Genomic DNA, 20,919 nt, shown 5'->3' on the forward strand with positions numbered 1-20,919 from the left:
ATTATGCATTTATGCTTGTATCTCCTAAGTCATGGTATATAATCCATGCTTTTTATGTTTTGTCTGACATAAGCTCTTATCAGAGCCCTTCGCACACAGGGATTCAATAAATATTAACACAATCTATATTTATTTGGTTAATATTGCATATCTGCTGTACTGAAAGTACATTAAGTAACAAAGGCAAGTGAGAAGAATGAAAAGCGATACAACAGTTGTCATGATTGCGCATGGATATGTTCAGAATGAGTATTTTTCAAATCACTTTAAACAAAGCTGAATTGCAGAAACGAAAGCCCAATAGCAACAATTAAATTACATTTGGAATAAAATCATTTGGCCTAATTTTCATAACCACAGATTTCAGAGAATACCACCACCCATGCCAGGTGTACCAGACAATCCCATTGTCTGTTTTAGCCGTGTAGGGGCCGCTGTGGTATACACCATTCAGGTTTGCAGAGTGACACCTAGTGGAAGGGGGAAAAAAAAAAGAAAACAACAATCAGACTAGAAAAATATTGTTCAGAATCCCTTTTATTTTGCTACAAATACTCAAAATTTTTGAACTATGAATTCTGCCATTTTTCAGACAAGTAAATATTTACTAGTTTCCAAAAGCTGAGAAATTTCTACAACAGATGGCTATTGTGTTTTATTTTTTATTTTTTAATTTTTTTAAATAATAGAGACAGGGTCTCGCTATGTAGCCCTGGCTGGTCTCAAACTCCTGAGCTCAAGCAATCCTGCTGCCTCAGCCTTCCAAAATGCTGGAATAACAGGTGGGAGCCACCGCGCCCGGCGTCAGAGATGGGTATTTTAAACTGGTGAGTTTTACTGCCGTAACAAATCTGAAAATACAACCCAGGCCACTCACAGTGCATTGAAAAATAAGCATTTCAATTTTCGATTGCCTTTAAGCAAGAAATTAAAAGAAGCAAACAAAAACGCATCCTTGTAACCTCCAGCCTTACAACCTCCTGACTCAGAACGGTGTTAATTTCATACTTAACAAGAGCTAAGGTGAGTGTCAGCAAAGCAAGGCGTGGGCAAAGTGCTCTACTACTGGCTTTCCTGGATAATTTGCACTCACGCGTTCGTTCCTCTGCTGCTAAGACTTAGCTTTCATAATTCAAACTCCCTATCTCCCCTTCTTTAAATTGCTAGCGTATCAATTATTTTAATCTCGAGGGTAAGCAAACAAACTTAAACCACTATTTAAAGTTTTGCCACCCATCAACCAATAATCATTTTTTCCCAGTTGCTAATTTTTTACATATATTGCACTAATCTAGATAAGCTGGTTAGGTTATTGACAATATAAAAATGTTTCTTTCCTCCTTTGGAGTCTATAAATTTTGTCCTTGATATGTATAATTTACATGTAAGAGTATGTAATAAGTTTATGTGTGTTGTTATGAAATTAATTACCATATACTTCTTTATTGATACAATTAATGAAAATATGTCAGAATTAGGATAGAAGGAGAACATTTACAAGAGGTAGTTCTGAACATCTATGGAAAAACCCAAATTATTGAATCAAAAAGGCACATAGTCTGCCCACAAAGTCTGAGTGGCTGGCTTGAATCACTTATCAGCTTAATGATTCACTCCTACTGAGCGTTCTCGAAGTCCTCCTAACTTAAATGGATGTAATTAATTGAAAATACGTATGTCAAGTCTGCAAATGTCAAAGCCTACTGTGTTTTTAAAACAGCATGGAAAGTAATGTTAAAAAAGAAAATACTGTAAATTGAGTCTCCAGAATATATATTTTGGCATATATTTGTCTATCTAGAGACGTCTGCTAACTATATTTTTATATTTGGTCTACAATTTGAATCCCATTAGGAAACTCACTCTGTGATGAATATAAGAAACCTTCGCTATTCTGAGACCAGTTTTCTAGCATTTTTTAGTTTTTAGAACAGCCTGGATTTGAAACTAGGTTGGGGGATAATTGGGGCTTCCTTGGTGAAGAAGTGGCTGTGAGCACTCACATGAAATACTGCACTAACAAAGAAAAGACAGCAACACACAGTGATTGGTTTGCTGTGTAGAAAAAGAACATCTTATAGGTGGGTAATATTTATGAAGTGCCAACATTTCATGTAAATTAGAAGAACTATGGGACAGAAAAAAAGCAAGAGTAAAAAGAAAGAAAAGATGATAGTCAAACTCACTAATAATAGGTATGGTAGAAGTAGCACCAAGTTTCTAGAACAATCTACTTTCTCTCCCTTAATGCCTACTGATTTTCCAATTTCGCAGCCTTATCAACTCCTTTGATTCCAAGGATAACGTGGGCTCTGTGGCTGGCTCCAGCTAATGAATTGCCTTTCTTTGTTCTCCCTGAACCCATATCTTTAAAGTCAGGTAAATCATTCCTTTGCCCACATTAATATGTATGGTAGTTTTCATTCAGATGCCTTAGAAGCCAGTCAGCTGGATAAAGCACATGGTTTTGATCTCAGGATACTATTAGTAATTATTTCTGTATATGGAATTCTTTTCAAAATCAAACATTGGTGATGCTTGCAAACTTCATGAATTACATGTAAGTTTTATGTCATGCTGACTTAGAAGAACAAGGGGGAAAGAAAGGAGGAGTAGGAACAGGTGAAGAAGATGGTTTTTAAAATAACAGGAAAACCACTAAGGAAAAGACCATCATCACCTTCAATTTGCAAAGCAGGAGAGAGAAATTTGTTTCTCTCCTTCACACTGCTGGAAATACTCCAGTTCCTTTATAAATGATCAAATATTAAATGGACTCAAATATTTTTTTAAAAAAGCAAAATATAGAAAAAATAACTATTTTTACAACAGCAGTAGTACTCCCTTATCTGCAGGGGATACGTTCCAAGACCCCTAGTGGATGCCTGAAACTACAGATAATACCAAATTGTATATATTGATACTATGCTTTTTCAGTATGATAACCGAAACAGCTACGAAGTGAGTAATGAGCAGATAAAGAAAATAAAATTTACCAAACTGAAGGACATGATATAGATTGAAAAGAACCACTGAGTACCCACTGTAGTAAACAAAAAGAAGACCATAACAGTGTATGTCACCGTAAAATTTCAGAACGCTAGGGGGAAACATCTTTTGGGTGTAGGAAGGAGAAAAACCATCTATAGTAGTTCTCTGTTTTTTCCTATAATATACATGTCTATGATAAAGTTAATTTATAAATTAGGCACAGTAACAGATTAACAACAACTAATAATAAAAGATTATGATTATATAACAATATGTCAGCATTACAGCTCTTGTGCTTCGGGACCATTATTAAATCAAATAAGCGTGATTCGAACACAAGCACTATGAAACTGCAACACTGGATCTGATAACTCAGACTTCTACTAAGGGTCTTGGGGCAGGGAGGGCTTTCAGTGTGGATACACCAGACAAAGGGGAGACCCACCTCCTGGGTAGAAAGAAACCAATGGTGTGAATCTCTGTTCAGAATGACATGCAATTTAAAACTTATGAATTCGGCCGGGTGTGGTGGCTCACGCCCAACACTTTGGGAGGCCGAGGTAGGTGGATCACATGAGGCCAGGAGTTCGAGACCTGCCTGGGCAACATGGCAAAACTCCATCTCTACCAAAAATACAAAAATTAGCCCGTGAATCCCAGCAATATATAAAATATTTTGTATCAGTAAAAAAAAAAAGCAACTATGTACAATCAAAAATGGAATGAATTTGCTGATAAAGTAACATGAATTATTCAGTCAGAGAGTAGAATTAGGTTTCAGGATTATTGTAAAGGAAATTTCTGTATTGGGAGAGGCTTAGACTCAATGAATTAATGAAATCCATAGTGATTGAAAAGTAGTACTATACAGAAACATTACAGCAATAACAGTGGCTCTTTTGTGTGATATGGTCAGGTGAAGAACTAGTTGGTTATTAGGATGCCAGATAGTCTCCATATATATATATATGCTCTCTCTTTCTTTGTGTGAATTTGTGGCCTTCTATTTATAACTCATCCATAATTCAGTTTGCAAATGATCTTTGTAAAAGTAATAATTTATTTCTATGACATTTAAACTTTACTAATGTACACAATGAACAAATCCTCAAAACTACTTCATTGCTGAAGAATTCTAATGAGAATGATTACTTAATAATACTAATATTATAAATAAAGACTAACATTACCATACATATTATATTGCTAATTAATGCCTATCAGTGAGATATCATCAACTCCATTACGACTATGCTCGTAAGACATCAAACCTGTTAAACCACCAGCCAGACTGATCTTCTTCCGCGCAGTTCCCTTCATAGTTGTCATGATCTCTGTCCCACGTGCTGAATTTCATTCTTTGGTGACTAGCCCACCACTGCACCTCAGGATGAAAATTCCCCGCAAGGGAATCTCCAGCTGTTCCAGAATATTCCCCAATATTCAACTGGTAGAAATTCTAAAGAAAAAGAGCATTTCTGCTGTCAGTGGAGTTCCTCTGCGACCATTTTAAAATCAAGTTTATTTCATAAACAAAAGAACAGGTTCTATTGTATATTTTTATTTCCACTGACTCCAGGGTTATATTGCACATTTTAAGCATTTATTCACGGTTTTACTTATTAGAAAATTGTAGTACCTTTTCATCTCCAACTTTGAAATTCTTATATTGTGCGTAACGGCTATTTTTTTCAAAATCTGCAAGGTCGATTTTTAAAGTGTAGTCTTCTAAAAAAGAAACAAGCGATTATAATTTTTAAAAATGTGTGACATGACACCGACTACTGCGGTTTAAAAATAATTCCCAGCTCTATTTTACTTTTACCATTTCCTTTGGCCAAGAATCAGTTTTCAAAGATTAAACAGTGACTCCTTTGTATTTATAACATGAACATTTTATCGTGTAATTTATTTTAAAAAAAGATGCATACAATATTAAATTTAAAAAATGTCTACTAGATCTCTCAGAGGTAAAACCTAGTGCAATTCACTTAATAATGAACAACAGAAAAAATAAGTGATTACTTAAAGCAATCTAACAACGAAAGGATCGACGTTTTTACGTTTAATAGTTTGTCCTCTTTTTCTTGATTTCAATAAGAATGTTGATCTTGAATGTAAATGGTGACTATTAATGACATTGTGTAATCTCTAGTGGCTGAGCCACTAGATTTGTAAAATGTAGTTGCCATTGCCTGCGTATGCCTGAACTTGGTTATTTTCTGATAGCATAAAAGATCAGCCAGCAAACCCTTTAAGAATAATTGAGGAAGAAATATGAATCCTAATTGTTATCCGAAAACCTTCCTTTGATACCGGCTCATAAGATCAAGAGACTGTTAGCATCAAAGTTTGTAGAGTGGATGTCATTGGAAGAGAATTTCAGAGACAACAAGGAAATATTCTTGACAAATGCTGTAACACCAACATTCTCAATGGCAGAGATGATGATAATTACTGGAAAATACACTAACATCAATGACTCTGAGTAAAAAGGTATTTCTGAAGAGATGATATCTAAACGTAAAAGCATTTTAAGAATACAATGGAGCCGGGGCGGTGGCTCACGCCTGTAATCCCAGCACTTTGGGAGGCCGAGGCGGGCATATCATGAGGTCAGGAGATTGAGACCATCCTGGCTAACACTGTGAAACCCCGTCTCTACTAAAAAATACAAAAAATTAGCCAGGCATGGTGGCGGGCACCTGTAGTCCCAGCTACTTGGGAGCCTGAGGCAGGAGAATGGCGTGAACCCGGGAAGCAGAGCTTGCAGTGAGCTGAGATTGCTCCACTGCACTCCACCCTGGGCGACAGAGCGAGATTCCGTCTCAAAAAAAAAAAAAGAATACAATGTATTGGGTATATATTATCTTTTATATATGCTAAAGCATGATACATGATGACAAAAAGTCTCTAAACATTAAAGATATACTTTAATGACTGTAAAAATTCTAGGTGATAAAAGAGCATTATGTTTTTAAAATGATTAAAATAGTTGCTACCTTCAAGTAATCTTTTTTTTCCATTGTTTGGAAATAACAAAGACTATTCCTTTTTCAGAAACAGAACTCTTGTCAGGGGCACCAAAGGTTATAAATCAAATTATTAGATCACATTTGTTCTATCCTCCTACTTTGATAAATAAGATAGAACAATGACCTGTAAGGTCAGGTTAGAATTTACAGCCTCACTTTCCTTGGAGTTTCAAGCCAGACCATGGAGGCACTGGGAAAGAGAGTCCCTCAGTAGTCCTATCACCTAGGCCCCATCTATGGTTGGCCTCTTCTCTCTTTCCATCCCCATCTCCATCACTTATAGCAAGGGGCTTTGGATCCACTTGTGGACATCCCAGGCTACATATCCAAGTTCTATTCACACCCAAGGTGGGTGGATAACAAGGTCAGGAGATCAAGACCATCCTGGCCAACATGGTGAAACCCTGTCTCTACTAAAAATACAAAAATTAGCTGGGCATGGTGCATGCCTGTAATCCCAGCTACTCAGGAGGCTGAGGCAGGAGAATTGCTTGAATCCGGGAGGTGGAGGTTGCAGTGAGCCGAGATCACACCACTGTACTCCAGCCTGGCGACAAAGTGAGATTGTCTCAAAAAAAAAAAAAGCCATTTTTTAGCCTCCCCTCAAGCTTAAGGGGGCACACACCAGCAGCAGAAGAGGACAGACAAGAGAACAGCCTGAAGGAGTCCTATAAACAAACTCAAGGCTGTTGGGGCAGGGAATGCTGGATTCCTCATGACTGGAGTCCCTTTAAGAGGGGATTTGGGCCTCTCTTGGGCTTGTTGATTTAGCACCACAATTTCCTTCCCCCAGGGAGCTCTTTCAAGGTAGTAAAGGTCACAGGAGACAAGACTGTAGAGTGTATAAGAGCAGCAAGGCAGGCTAAGTCGACTGTCTTTAAAAATATTCTATTACAGACCAGATGCGGTGGTTCACACCTGTAATTCAAGCACTTTGGGAGGCTGAGGCAGGCAGATCACTTGAAGCCAGGAGTTTGAGACCATCCTGGTCAGCATGGTGAGACCACCGTCTCTACTAAAAATACAAAAATTAGCTGGGTGTGGTGGTATACGCCTATAATCCCAGCTACTCAGGAGGCTGAGGCATGAGACTTGCTTGAGCCAAGAGGCAGGGGTTGCAGTGAGCCAAGGCTGTGCCACTGCACTCCAGCTTGGGCAACAGAGCAAGAATCTGTCTCAAAAAAAAAAAAAAAAAAAAAAAAAAAATTCTGTTATAGAAGAGACATAATGTCTCAATTTTTTGGCTAACATTTAAATGTCTCTTTGTTCAATAAATAAACAAGTTACATTTACCATTTCTAAATCAATTTTATTGCCACTACTTCTAGTTGAGATTTATGTAGTGGGGATAAAGCTATTCTCAGAGGTAATTCATTAGCCGTAATGCTCTCATAATTAAAGAATGCAGAGACAAAAGCACTGCCTATTGTCTGGATTGATGGGATACGTGGTTGGGGGCCCAGGAAGTGAAAAATACATTTTTTCTGCCACGAGATTAGCCAGCCTGAGCACCAAGTTGAAATATGAAAAGGAAGAGGTTTGTTGGCAGAGTTCCTCTGGGCAAATACGTACATCATAATAACTTAAAAAATGATATGTTTGAATTTCATATATTTAGAAAAAGCCAAGGGTTACTGCTCTGGGGTTTTCATAGTTTAAATGAGAAACCAGATAAATATCAATGTGCAAATGAAACAGAAGTTGGTATGGCAAATTTTATATATCTGGCATAAAACACTTAAAACTAGAATAATAGATATGTTGAAGGAAAGGAAGCCTTATATAAATTTAGAGAGCACTGATCATAAGAAGGACATATAAAGAAAGTATAAGCTTTCTAGGATTACTCATCCTGTCTAATGTTTATTATTCTAGTGTCGCAAAGAAGTTTATAACCATAAGCCTACTACTATAAATATAGAAACACCAATAGCTTTCCAGAACTTGGATGGAACAAATGAACTTTTGTTTTATCTTAATTAATTATTATTATTACTATTATATTATTATTTGAGACAGAGTCTCGCTCTGTCACCCAGACTGGAGTGCATTGGTGCAATCTTGGCTCACTGCAACCTCCGCCTCTTGGGTTCAAGCGATTCTCCTGCCTCAGCCTCCCAAGTGGCTGGGATTACAGGGGTGTGCCACCATGCCTAGCTAATTTTTGTATTTTTAGTAGAGATGGGGTTTCACCATGCTGGCCAGGCTGGTCTCAAACTCCTGGCCCCGAGGGGTCCACCCGCCTCAGCCTCCCAAAGTGCTGGGATTACAGGCATGAGCCACCATGCCCAGTTGTTTATTTTTAATGCAATTGCAGTGTAACTTAGCCTGCTTTGTTGGGCATTACAGTTGCCTTTTATGAAGGATTCAGGATCAGACTTGAGTGGGACTGATGATAATCTCAGACTACAACAGAGGTAGGGAAGACAATGAATTGGAGCAAAAGAACATGGGAGATAGAAGCTTGGAAAAGTCATTATCAAAACAATGATATCTTAGACAAATATTAAACTCTAAAGATAAGAATTTAAAAGTATATAGGGAGACTTGTCCAGATGTCTGCTATTTACTTTGAAATATATATACAGAAAAGATGGATTGATGGATGGATTGAGTAGTGGGCAAACAGATAGATACGTAACAAAAACAAGCAAGGTAAAATGTTAATGTAGGATACAGGTGGTAGGTTGAAAGTTCTTTCAAATTGGTTGCATCTTTGAAAAAATTTCAGCATAAAAGGTGAGAGGTATGTGGAAACATGGACATTTCATATATTATAGTATTTTATTGGAAAAATAGCGCCAATTCCCCAATTGTTCATCTCTCTCTCATAATATGTCTTCATAACTCCTCCTATTGTTTATTTCCTTTTTAAAAAAAAGTCTGAGCTGCTCCTGTGATTTGCTTTCACCAATAAAAGAAAAATGACTCCCTGCCAGTTCTGAGCCTAGATCTCAAGAGACTTATATACATCCACTCTTTTTTCTGGAACCCTGCCTGTGCTACAAAAACAAGTCCAGGCTAGCTAGCTGGAAGATGAGAGACCCTATGGAGCCAGGTTGAATCCTTCCATCCCAGAGCAGCAACTTCAATGAGGAAGTTGATGGCAGACTCATAAGCAAGCCCAGCCATGATCAGCAGAGCCCAGCCCGGATCAGCAAAATCACCCAGCCAACCTGCAGATTTTTGAGAAGTAATAAATGGTTGTTGATTTTACGCCACTAGCTTCGGAAGAGGATTGTTACACGTTATTATTGTGACATTAGGTAACTGATACAGTATATACAATCTTCAGGAACTCAAGGTATCAAAAAGGAATAATTATGACATTATATATCCTTTTCAGAAGTAGAATATATATATATTCTATATTTATCTATAGATATATATGGTGACATATATTCTATATTTATCTATAGATATATATGGTGACATATATTCTATATTTATCTATAGATATATATGGTGACATATATTCTATATATCTATATATAGCTATATGTACACTATATATAGAATATATATCTATCTATAAATATATAGATAGATAGATATTTCTCATACATATATATGAGAAAACAATTCCCCCCAACCCAATTCTAGCTTTTTTTTCTGTTTCTAAGTTTAGGCAGCCACATTTTACATTTGGGATTATTGCCCAAAAGTTATCACTACCATCTGCAAATCATAGCAATTATTGAATTAGTTCCATTGCCTATAATTTGGTAAAACAATATTCTAGTGTTGTTTTTATTGTATTTGAAATAAATTTGACATCATTCAAACCTTACCTTGAGTGGTCAAGAAATGCAGATTTTTATTGCCCAGCCAATATTCACCATGTTTTTGGACAAAATTTCCAAAGCCATTTTCATAGTCTTTCCATCCTCTAAAAAAATGTAATGTGGAAGCTGATTTGAGCAAACGCCATTTGTGGTACCAAAGTGACCACCACCCACCCCCTGCTACCACCACCTCCAATATTTTCTTGATTAGTTAATTCATTTTCAGTATTCTTATTTAAAGAGAATGAAGTTCTGTCTAATTAATAGACTTCAGGATATGATCAAAATATTTGACTTAGAAATCTCACATTTGCTACTACAAATAAAGTCTTACATCATAATTAGCACACCTGTTAAAGTCCTCACTGCCATCAGATCGTCTCTGAATCACAGTCCATCCTCCTCCATCGGACATGTCACAATAAACAGAAAATTCTGCTGGGCTCTGGAGAGGTTTGATTTTGTAAAATCCACTGAGCTTATACCCATCATTGAAAATCTCTGAACAATCTGTTTTCAAAACAAGGTAATGTAACATTCATTATGTGTCTTTTTCTCCCCGCCCTTAGGGAGCCTCTGAATGAGACTATTCAATATCACTGGAGACAGATAACACATGGTATAGAAATCAGCTTTTTAAAATTGCATCTTGTACATCTTCCAGTGGATATTAGGAAAGTTTTATTTACTTTGCTAATATTTGCCACCTGAATCCTTCATATAATCATGGAGGAAAAAAGGGAGTGAAATAAGAATCTAGTTTTTTGTTTCTTCCTTTTTCTTTTACTTTTTTTTTTTTAAGAGATGGGGGGCATGTCACTATATTGCCCAGGTTGGTCTCGAACTCCTGGCTTCAAACAATCCTATCCTCCCACCACAGACTCCCAAAGTGCTGGGATTACAGGTGTGAGCTACCACGCCTGGCTTAGTTTCTAATTTCTCAGTTTTGTAGAAAACAATCTTAAAAAAACAAGTTACATGTAGTCTATTAATAACAGTATATTTAGGTGGAACTTACAGTTTTATCAGACGGAATAGTAAAATTTATCTCACCCATGAAGCTAAAAATGAAAGCAGAAATGTTAACACCAAACCACTAAGTTACTACAGGTTATCTTGACTTAGAGCATGATAAATCATTCTGGACATCTGAAAATGAACCCAAAATAGTAATCTTGTCAAAATCTTTTTTTATCATTATACTTTAAGTTCTAGGGTACATGTGCACAACGTGCAGGTTTGTTACATATGTATACATGTGCCATGTTGGTGTGCTGCACCCATAATCTTGTCAAAATCTTATAACCTCTTAGCCTTATTAGATTTTTTACTAACCCACCGAAGTTTCTAAAAGTCCATACATTCTTAGATGTTTTTGCTAAAAACTGCAAGCTTCTGCTATTCTTTTCATCCCTTAATTCTTTTTTGCTGTGGTATTTCTTTGAACACTGAAGCAAACATAGCTACCCCTTTGTCACCAAAAAGTAATATCTGTTTCTTTCTTTCTTTCTTTTTTTTTTTCCTTTGAGACAGAGTCTTGCTCTTTCACCCAGGCTGGAGTGCAATGGTGCGATTTCGGCTCACTACAACCTCCGCCTCCCGGGTTCAAGCTATTCTCCTGCCTCAGCCTCCTGAGTAGCTGGGATTACAGCCATGCACCTCCACACCTGGCTAATTTTTTTGTATTTTTAGTAGAGACGGGATTTTGCCATTTTGGCCAGGCTGGTCTCAAACTCCTGAGGTCAGGCAATCCACCCACCTCCGCCTCCAAAGTGAAAGGATGAGAGGTGTGAGCCACCACACCCTGCCAAAAGGTGTTGTCTGTTTCTTAAGCCACTTGAGGGTGATGTAAATTAATACCCATTGGGTCTCACCTAGGTTGATCCGTACAGACTTAGAGAATGTGGCAAATGGGGACCTCTCTATTGTTCAGATGCATAGAAAGCTAGGTTTTAGGATGATTGAAGTAGTGGTCACTATAAACAGATAGTCTCAAGAAGAGCCATCTACAAACATTTGAATAAAAATACTATAACATCATCAGCTTTCACTTTTACCCTTATCGCTTTGTTAATTTCCTTATTAAAAAAATTTTTTCTGATTGGATAATTCCATTCTTGTAGCATATTTTAAAGATGTTTAAAGATTTAAAAACGAATGTTCATTGTTTTGATACTAAATTGCCAAATTTATAACTCTCTTGTTTTGTTACAGATAAAATACATTGCACATTAAGTAGGTTGAATAGGCCACAGACATCAGAAGAGAAAAGAAAACAAAGAACCTTAGTTGTTTTATAAAGCCTTCACATGGTTGGGACCAACCATATACCCCTGCTTTGGTGAGATATTTACCTTTGTAGTGATTTAGGCTTTATTCATATATTTATTTTCAAGATTCAGAAGCACAAGTGTTCAAATACATGCTAAATTATAAAAAGGATCTTGTTTTGGCAATTAAACAAGAAGCAAAACAATGAGAAAATGATTACCTAAAATTAGTTCAATGTTGTTATAAAGTTTACATCTTGTAGTCAAGTATATAGTACAACACTTTTATTAAAGTAAGCAGATTTTAGCCCTATTTGGAAAGAAGATTTTGCTTACATTTAATTTCCTACCAAAGAGTTGAATACTAAAGACTCATAAGGATCAAAGTATTTTCCAGGCAAATATGGAAGTGATTAGCTATAACATTTGCCTCCGGAAAACTTAGTGAATATAGAGGTTTCAGCCAACCTTCTCTGCTTGTTATTATTTTATGCTAACTGCGAGTTTGTTATTTTTTTGGTCTTGTTTTTGAAATTTTCCTTCTCCCCAGAAGAAAATGCCAAACACAACTTAAGAAAAGCTTTTAACTGAAATAAACAGTAACACAACAACAAAACCCCCAACAAATAAATAAACATTAAAAAAGCAAAAAAGCACCAGTAGGTCAACTTGCTTATAGCTAACAAGTTAAGAAACCTGCTTTGGGAAATGACACTTAAACCATTAACAGCAGAAAGTATGAAAAATGTAGAATTTAAAATATAAGCTTGATATTTAAAATGATGATTTTCAAAATGTTCTGACCCATTTAACTCCCTGGAGAATAGGTAGAAGAAAGGCAAGGTTAAAGAGCTTTGTGTTCATGGGAGTTTTTTTTTTTAAAGAAAAAGAATTTTGAATATTTACACAATACTAGAGTGAGGCCAAGGCGTCCTGCCTTCTGTTTTGACAAACACTGTATTAAACTGGGTGATGTGCCTCCTTTCTCTGATCATGCAGAAAGCAAGCCATGTTGGAAGGCTGAATGTTTAAGCTCATAAAGTGACATGACGGCCTGCCAAATGGGCTTTTTCCTCTTGTCTCAGGATGGTGGCTGAGGCTCAAGGCTGAGAACCAAAGGCACAAAGTACCTCACATTCTAAACACAAAAAGAGGTCAGCAACAGAGGTCAGCTGCCACTCCCCGGAGCATGCTGGGATATGCCATAACTGGCCCTGCTACCGCCATCTTCACCCCCAGGCAACATAAGGAAAAAAAAAAAAGGATAAAGGAACGTGGGTACATAGTAGGTGTATGTATTTGTTGGGGTACATGTGATATTTTGATACAGGCATGCAATGCATAATAATCACATCATGGAAAATGAGGTGTCCATCCCCTCAAGCATTTATCCTTTGTGTTTCAAACAATTCAATTATGCTCTCTTTGTTATTTTTAAATGTGCAATTAAATTAATATTGAGAGAATGCGATACTCTTGTAGGGTAGAGTGAGTAGGCTCTCTCCCTTGAAAACAAGGATATAATAATGTCCATAGATAGCTGGCATTCATTGAGTACTTCTTTTGCTCTACAGTGTTAAATATATTAACTCATTTTATTTTGTTTATTTATTTATTTGAGACAGGTCTCACTCTGTTACCCAGGCAGGCTGTAGTGCAGTGGCAAAATCAGCTCACTGCAGCCCCAAACTTCTGCAATCCTCCTGCCTCAGCCTCCTGAGTAGCTGGGCCTGCATGCGTGCACCACCAAGCCTGGCAATTTTTTTTTTTTTTTTGTAGTGTTAGAGTCTCACTATGTTGCCCAGGCTGTTCTTGAAATCCTGGCCTCAAGTGTTCCTCCCACCTCAGCCTCCCAAAGTGCAGGGATTACAGGCATGATTCATGGCACCTGGCCAAAATATATTCACTAATTTGAATATATTTTAATCCTTACAACAAATACACAGCATTCTTATTCTCATTCTTCAGATGGGGAATATGGGACACATAGAGGTTATATAATGTCCCCAAAGGCCACAGCTAGCAAGATGGGCAGCTGGACTTTGAAATCAAACTCCAGAGTCAACACATTAGGCCACTTTGTATCCTGCCTCAAGACACTCACATGCAGACTGGGGGCTCCTGAAGAAGGGGAGATGGTGGAGCCAGTGGTCTTGTCAACTGAATAGCGGTGGTGATGCCAGATTTTTGTTATTGCCACCAGTTAATATGAATTTGATACAGTAACCTTTTAATTCATAATTCACTAGCAGCCAAATGCTTTTAAAAAAAGATACAGCTTAATAGCATGCTGTAGAAAATCATGTGCCTTGTGCATTGTTTGCACAAATTGCTAGGTTGTATGTAATTGGGTGTTTTCTACCATCAGATAAATTAGAATTCAGAAAATAACTCATTTAGTATAATAAAGTAACTTGTAAATAAGAAGAAAAAATTTATATTTCTACAGATTATATGTATGAATATTTAATTGTTTTAAATTTAAGGACACCAAAAACATAAACTTTGATGTGAACAAGTTCTTATATATTTTATACCATATTATATATATATAAAAAAACTATACTTTATTGGAATTTTTATGTTATATATTTTATTTACTGAGTGTCTGTTCTTAGTAGCCTCTCTAGTACTATTTGCCTATATGCTAAAATATAAAGAACAATTGAACTGTGTTTATATTTTATATTTTATTTCCCCTTTTTCTCCTTCATACTTGTACTTAATGTATGAAGAATATTGTTTTAATCTACTGAATTCTCATTTTTTTGGCTTTTATATCAAAAAACAGTCATGTAGAATTCCTATCATCTGTCTTATTATTATAACAGTCTTGTAATTATAATAATTATAATGTTTTTTCTGAACCATCTCTATATGACTGTTCTAACTCCTGCTTGTACAGTTAATTCTGCTCTGACCTTGGCACTGTAATTTCCAAGTAACTGATTTCTTGCCCTATTCCTTGGTGACCCCTTGCTTCCCAAAGTCTGCTCCCCAGCAGTGTCAACACAAGGACTGGATTTTCAGCTCTTGATATGATTTGGATGTGTGTCCCCACCAAATCTCATGTGGAGTTGTAGTTCCCAGTGTTGGAGGGAGGGCCTGGTGGGACGCAATTAGCTCATGGGGGTGGAGTTCTCATGAATGTTTTAGCACCATCCCCCTTGGTACTGTACAGTGAGTGGTGAGTTCTCATGAGATCTGGTTGTTTAAAGGAGTGTCGCACCTCCTCCCTCCCTTTCTCCTGTTCCCACCATGTGAGATGTGCCTGCTTCTGCTTTGCCATCTGCCGTGATTGTAAGTTCCCTGAGGCCTCCGCAGAAGCAGATGCTGCTATGCTTCCTTTACAGCCTGCAGAACCCTGAGCCAATTAAACCTCTTTTCTTTATAAATGACCCAGCCTCAGTCATTTCATTATAGCAGTATGAGAACGGACTAATACAGCACTTAAGCCTCAGTCTTCCCATGACTGGTTGTAGAGGCCTGGGAACAAACATCTGATTAGCTGCCTCCTGCCATGATTGACCCTTGAGTCTGTGTCAATAACCTGCTCAGAATGTGTTCGAATAGAAACCCCAAGTCTTGGGCTTGGTTTGAAATTTGGAATAATGGTGCTCCACTTGCATCTACCAGTTCCTTGCCCTTGAGATCAGCTTTGTATGTATTTTTGGGATCACTTATCTGTGTGCTCATCCCTTAAGTGATAGTCCGTTTGCTTCCCAAGCCCATTTTTACCCAAACTGTCCCTGGTTCCTCTTGGCTCCGGAGGCACTGGCCATTTTCACGCTATAGCCATCCCCACTACTGCAGACCACTGGCTCTGGCCTCTTTCTGATCTCTAAGGGCCAGAGGGAGGGCAATTGGATCAAGATGCTGGCCCAAAGAGAAGCAGGAGCCCAGAGTGAGGAGTCTGAGCAGAGGGAGATAAGGATCTTGGTAGAAAAAAAGGGAGCATTTTAAGAGTCTCATGCGCTGCCGTCTGAGCTAGCCAGGTGCCCTGAAGCATTTTATTGAAGCATAGGCTCTCACAACTCCTATATCCTACACTTGTATGTTTAGAAGCACAAAATAAACATGTTTCTATTCCCATAAGATTGGCATCTCTTTGACCTCTACAGTCCTTCAATTCTAGTCAAATAGGTTTCCCAATTTATATTTGCTTGTCTTGCTATTCCTCTCCCTATGAACTACCTTCCTTTCATTCCTGAATATGAGGATCTACTATGTTCCAGGCACTCTAATAGCCAACAGGGAGATAAAAGTACATTAAATATCATTCTACACCTTACAAAGTGCCCAGTTAATTGACCACAATAGACTCATAAACAGAAATTACAATGTAGCATGGTAGTGCTAGAGTAGACATATGGACAAAGTGCTCTCGCTAGCATTCTTTTTGTTTCTGACAATCATTGTTTACTCTAAAAGATACCTTTTACTTCTGGAGGAATTCAAGTGAACAGTTTTCCATAGAGAATAATGATTTGTGCAGCAATGTGTGTAATGTGTCGCCAGTTTAAAATCATTTAGTTTCTGGGGAGAAATACCTATCGAAAGGGACATTATGAAATCATAAAATATACATATAAAAAACTACTCTTTTATTTTCCTTAGTAATTCTGGTTCTTTTTCCTTTTTCTGCTCCTTTATTTTTTACCTTATTTGCCGCCCTAAGGCACATTAAGATTTCAGAAGGGAAAACTGCATACATGTAACAAGGAAAGATACACAAACACAAAGATCAAATGCAGAAATTCCCAATTGTAATCTGCCATGTGTACACTGATTTTTTTTTTTTTTTTTTTTTTTTGAGACAGTGTCTTACTGTGTTGCCCAGGCTGGAGTGCAGTGGTGCAATCTTGGCTTACTGCAACCTGCGCTTCCCGGGTCCAAGTGATTCTTCTGCCTCAGCCTCCCAGGTAGCTGGGACTACAGGCACCTGCCACCACGCCCAGCTAATTTTTGTATTTTTAGTAGAGATGGGGTTTCACCATATTGGCCAGGCTGGTCTTGATCTCCTGACCTTGTAATCCGCCCACCTAGGCCTCCCAACGTGCTGGGATTACAAGCGTGAGCCACCGCGCTTGGCCGTGTCCATCAGTATTTAAACAATCTATTGTCCTGATTTCTTATTCAATGATATAAATTCTCAGATATTTAGCATTCACATTAAATGCTCCGGCAGAGATAGAAAAAAGTAAAGTGTAGACTGAGCGCGGTGGCTCACGCCTGTAATCCCAGCACTTTGGGAGGCCGAGGCGGGCGGATCACAAGGTCAGGTGATCGAGACCATCTTGGCTAACATGGTGAAACCCCGCCTCTACTAAAAATACAAAAAAATTAGCCGGGCCCGGTGGCGGGTGCCTGTAGTCCCAGCTACTCGGGAGACTGAGGCAGAAGAATGGCGTGAACCCGGTAGAGGGAGGTTGCAGTGAGCCAAAATTGCATCACTGCACTCCAGCCTGGGCGACAGAGCGAGACTCCGCCTCAAAAAAAAAAAAAGTAAAGTGTGAAAGAAGACATTTACAATTGATACAGTGCTTCATATTGCTTGTTACTGAAATAGGAAAAGCCCGAAATAACTAGCACCATCATTGTACATGGGTGCGTAATGTAAGTTATTGAAACACTTAAGAAAAGTCCATTCTGACCTGCATACTGCCTCTTGCTTCCAAGATCAATGACAGTATTCTCATCTCCTTTATCAAGGAACTGGACTTCATTCTCCTGCAAAAGCTGCTTGATCTTGACCTGTTGCTGTTTGACCCGGGTCTCAAGCAGGCGCACCTGGGCTCTGAGCCGCACCTGCTCCTGGGCACAGTCCTCGAGCGCCTGCAAAACAGGTGAGATGAGATGAGTATGCGTCTCATTTTCATGGAAAACAAGTACTTTTTAAACATTTGGATAAATCAGTGATTCCATTTTGTCTTCAGTTCCCATTTCAGAATATTATTCCAAACAGAAAGTGGTTTGAAAAGTTCTAATACTACCTACTATTTGAAGAGTTGGAAATTATGGCTTATGAGAAAACTCCTGGACTCAAAAGATCAAATAATATAAAATAATCGGAATCGCTATGCTAGGAGCTTTATAGTTGTCTCATTTGATCCTCATAACAATTCCATGCGGTAAGAAAGGGCTCAGTCTTGATGACCAGTGGATAAGCAGAGGTGGGATTCAAATTCAGTTCAAGGACCCTGCTCTCAATCTCTATATGACATTGCTTATGTGTTTTCTAAACAGTAATGTGCTTTATAGAAGTTAATTGTATTGTTGGCATGTAAAATCTCCATAATAAATGAGGTTTTTTAATGGCTGTCTGGTATAAATACGTTTAAATATATATATATTTAATATATATTATATATTAAATATAAATTTATTTATAAATATATATTCCTATATAATATATTAAATAATATATAATATATATTTAATATTATATATTATTTAATAATATATAATATATTAAATATATTTATATATAATATAATATTTATTATACTATAGTCTATATTATGTTATATTTATATAATATATAAAATTACATAATATATTTATTGTTATATGTCTATAATAATATTATAGATAGACTATTATATAGTCTATCTATAATATATATATTATAGATATATAATATATATATCATATATATATGTAGTATATCTCCCCTCCCTCCCATCTCTAGGTCCAAGTCATGGAACCTCTCCCAGCCATTTTTCTAGGATGATTTCTCCCTTTTCCTTCCCCTTCCCCTTCCTCTTCCCCTTCCACTTCCTCTTCCCTTTCCCTTCCTTTCTCAGAACCTCTCCCAGACATCTTTTCTAGGATGATTTCTTTCTCCTCTTTTCTTTTTCTTTTCTTTTGTTCTTTTCCTTTCTTTCTGCTTCCCTCCCTCCCTTCCTTCCTTTCTTTTCTTTCTTTCCCTTCTTCCCATCCCTAGATCCAAGTCACAGAACCTCTCCCAGCCATTTTTCTAGGATGATTCCTTCTCTCTCTCTCTTTCTTTCGACAGAGTCTCGCTCTGTTGCCCAGGCTGGAGTGCAGTGGTGAAATCTCGGCTCCCTGCAACCTCTGCCTCTCTGGTTCAAGTGATTCTTGTGCTTCATCCTGGCAAGTAGCTGGGACTATACAGGTTGTGTGTCATAACACCTGGCTAATTTTTGTATTTTTAGTAGAGATGGGGTTTTACCAGTTTGCCCAGGCTGGTCTCAAACTCCTGGCCTCAAGCCATCCACCCACCTCGGCCCCTCAAAGTGCTGGGATTAAAGGCGTGAGCTACTGCACCAGGCCTCTCTAGGATTGCTTCTTATTTGCTCTTGTTACTCTCTCCCTATCACTCAGATTTATCCCTTCTGAGAGAGTTATTTGCTTAGCACCTTGAGTCACATGGGCTAAAAAATGAAGAGCAAAAACATTTTACGGTGTCTGGGTCCTGTGTTGTTTTACAACAGTTGGGGATCTGTCGTGATATTGTTAAACAGAGTGCACTATGCAATTTTAAAGTAACTGAAGAGATCACAGGTCAACTACGCCCAATCTTTATGAGACTGCATATGCATATTTAGTAAGCTTATTTAAAACCTAGGAGTTTTCCTTCTCCGAGAACTTTCAATGAATGTTTTGTCTTTTTTATTCACAAATGAAGGACAACACAAGTTCGATGTAATTATTTTCAAATAATCTGGTTAGTTTTACACTTTTCAATATTGAAAAGCTCAAGGTTAATTTTAATTACTATGGACAGTTTCAAATTTCGAATATTCCAACCAAATAGCTCCAGTGAATTTTAAAAAATTACTTATTTATTGCGAATACTTTTTATTTAAAAAAATGTAAAGCACTTTTTTTTTTTGAGATGGAGTCTCACTCTGTCACCCAGGCTGGAGTGAAGTGGCATGATCTCAGCTCACTGCAATCTCCGCCTACTGGGTTCAAGGGATTCTCCTGCCTCAGCCTCATGAGTAGCTAGGACTACAGATGTGTGCCCTCACGCCCGGCTAATTTTTTGTATTTTTTTTAGTAGAGATGGGGTTTCACCATATTGGCCAGGCTGGTTTCGAACTCCTGACCTTGTGATCCACCCGCCTCGGCCTCACCCCCAAAAATGTAAAGCACTTTAAAGTGCTTCTTTACTATGTGCCCAGTATTTCCACCAGCCTCTTTGCTTTTCCCACGTAGTTAAGTTTTTTCAATGACAAGTCACTATAGGGTTTAACGCAAAATGAAAGAAAATTCAGATAAAAGCAGGCATTATAAATATGACAATAGTTTTCACAATAGGCTTACCGAAATTTCCCTGCCCATTATCAGAGCGGTGGTAACAAGGATGAAACTAAACATCTTTGCCATGTTTCGCCTTGAAAAAACTGCAAGAACAAAAAGAATTTTATAAATGTATCAACCTTGAATTTTTCATGAGACCAGAGTTCAGACTTAAGTAGCTCCAGGAAGTCGGATGCAGCCGCAGGCCATCCCTAATCTTAGAGTCGCCGAGGAAATTCTCCCAGACTTTCCCAGCCTCTCACCACACAGAATGACACTCAGTGTTCACTAGAATTGAACCTGTTTCATCACAAAAACAGAGGAAGGACTCTGGTTCTTTTCGTGATCCTAATGTGCTGTTTGTGTTATGCTGTGGAAAGGCACAGGAGCATTTTAATCAGTAACCTAATGTTACACAACAAGGAAGTGGCTCAGTGAAAATATGCACACAGGTTTGTCTGCTTACGGAGCTTGCGTCTTTTTCTCCCTATGCTGCGAGGCTGGTCTCAAACTCCTGGGCTTGAGTGATCCTCCTGCCTTGGCCTCCCAAAGTGCTGAGATTACAGGCGT

At 37.8% G+C, this 20,919-nt stretch overlaps 1 protein-coding gene across 1 annotated transcript; it reads right to left on the minus strand.

Annotated features, from left to right (window-relative positions):
• Positions 1-111: 111 nt before the first annotated feature.
• Positions 112-20,661, minus strand: FGL1 (fibrinogen like 1; the record flags this gene model as incomplete). The annotated part of the gene is given in 7 exon segments (NM_001133336.1): positions 112-470; positions 4,263-4,450; positions 4,631-4,719; positions 9,818-9,915; positions 10,162-10,321; positions 17,736-17,916; positions 20,374-20,661. Coding segments are annotated over 7 exon segments (939 nt in total). The 3' UTR covers positions 112-310.
• Between the last annotated feature and the right edge of the window lie 258 nt (positions 20,662-20,919).

Source organism: Pongo abelii, chromosome 7, assembly GCF_028885655.2.
Source record: "Pongo abelii isolate AG06213 chromosome 7, NHGRI_mPonAbe1-v2.0_pri, whole genome shotgun sequence".
Lineage (NCBI taxonomy): Eukaryota > Metazoa > Chordata > Mammalia > Primates > Hominidae > Pongo > Pongo abelii.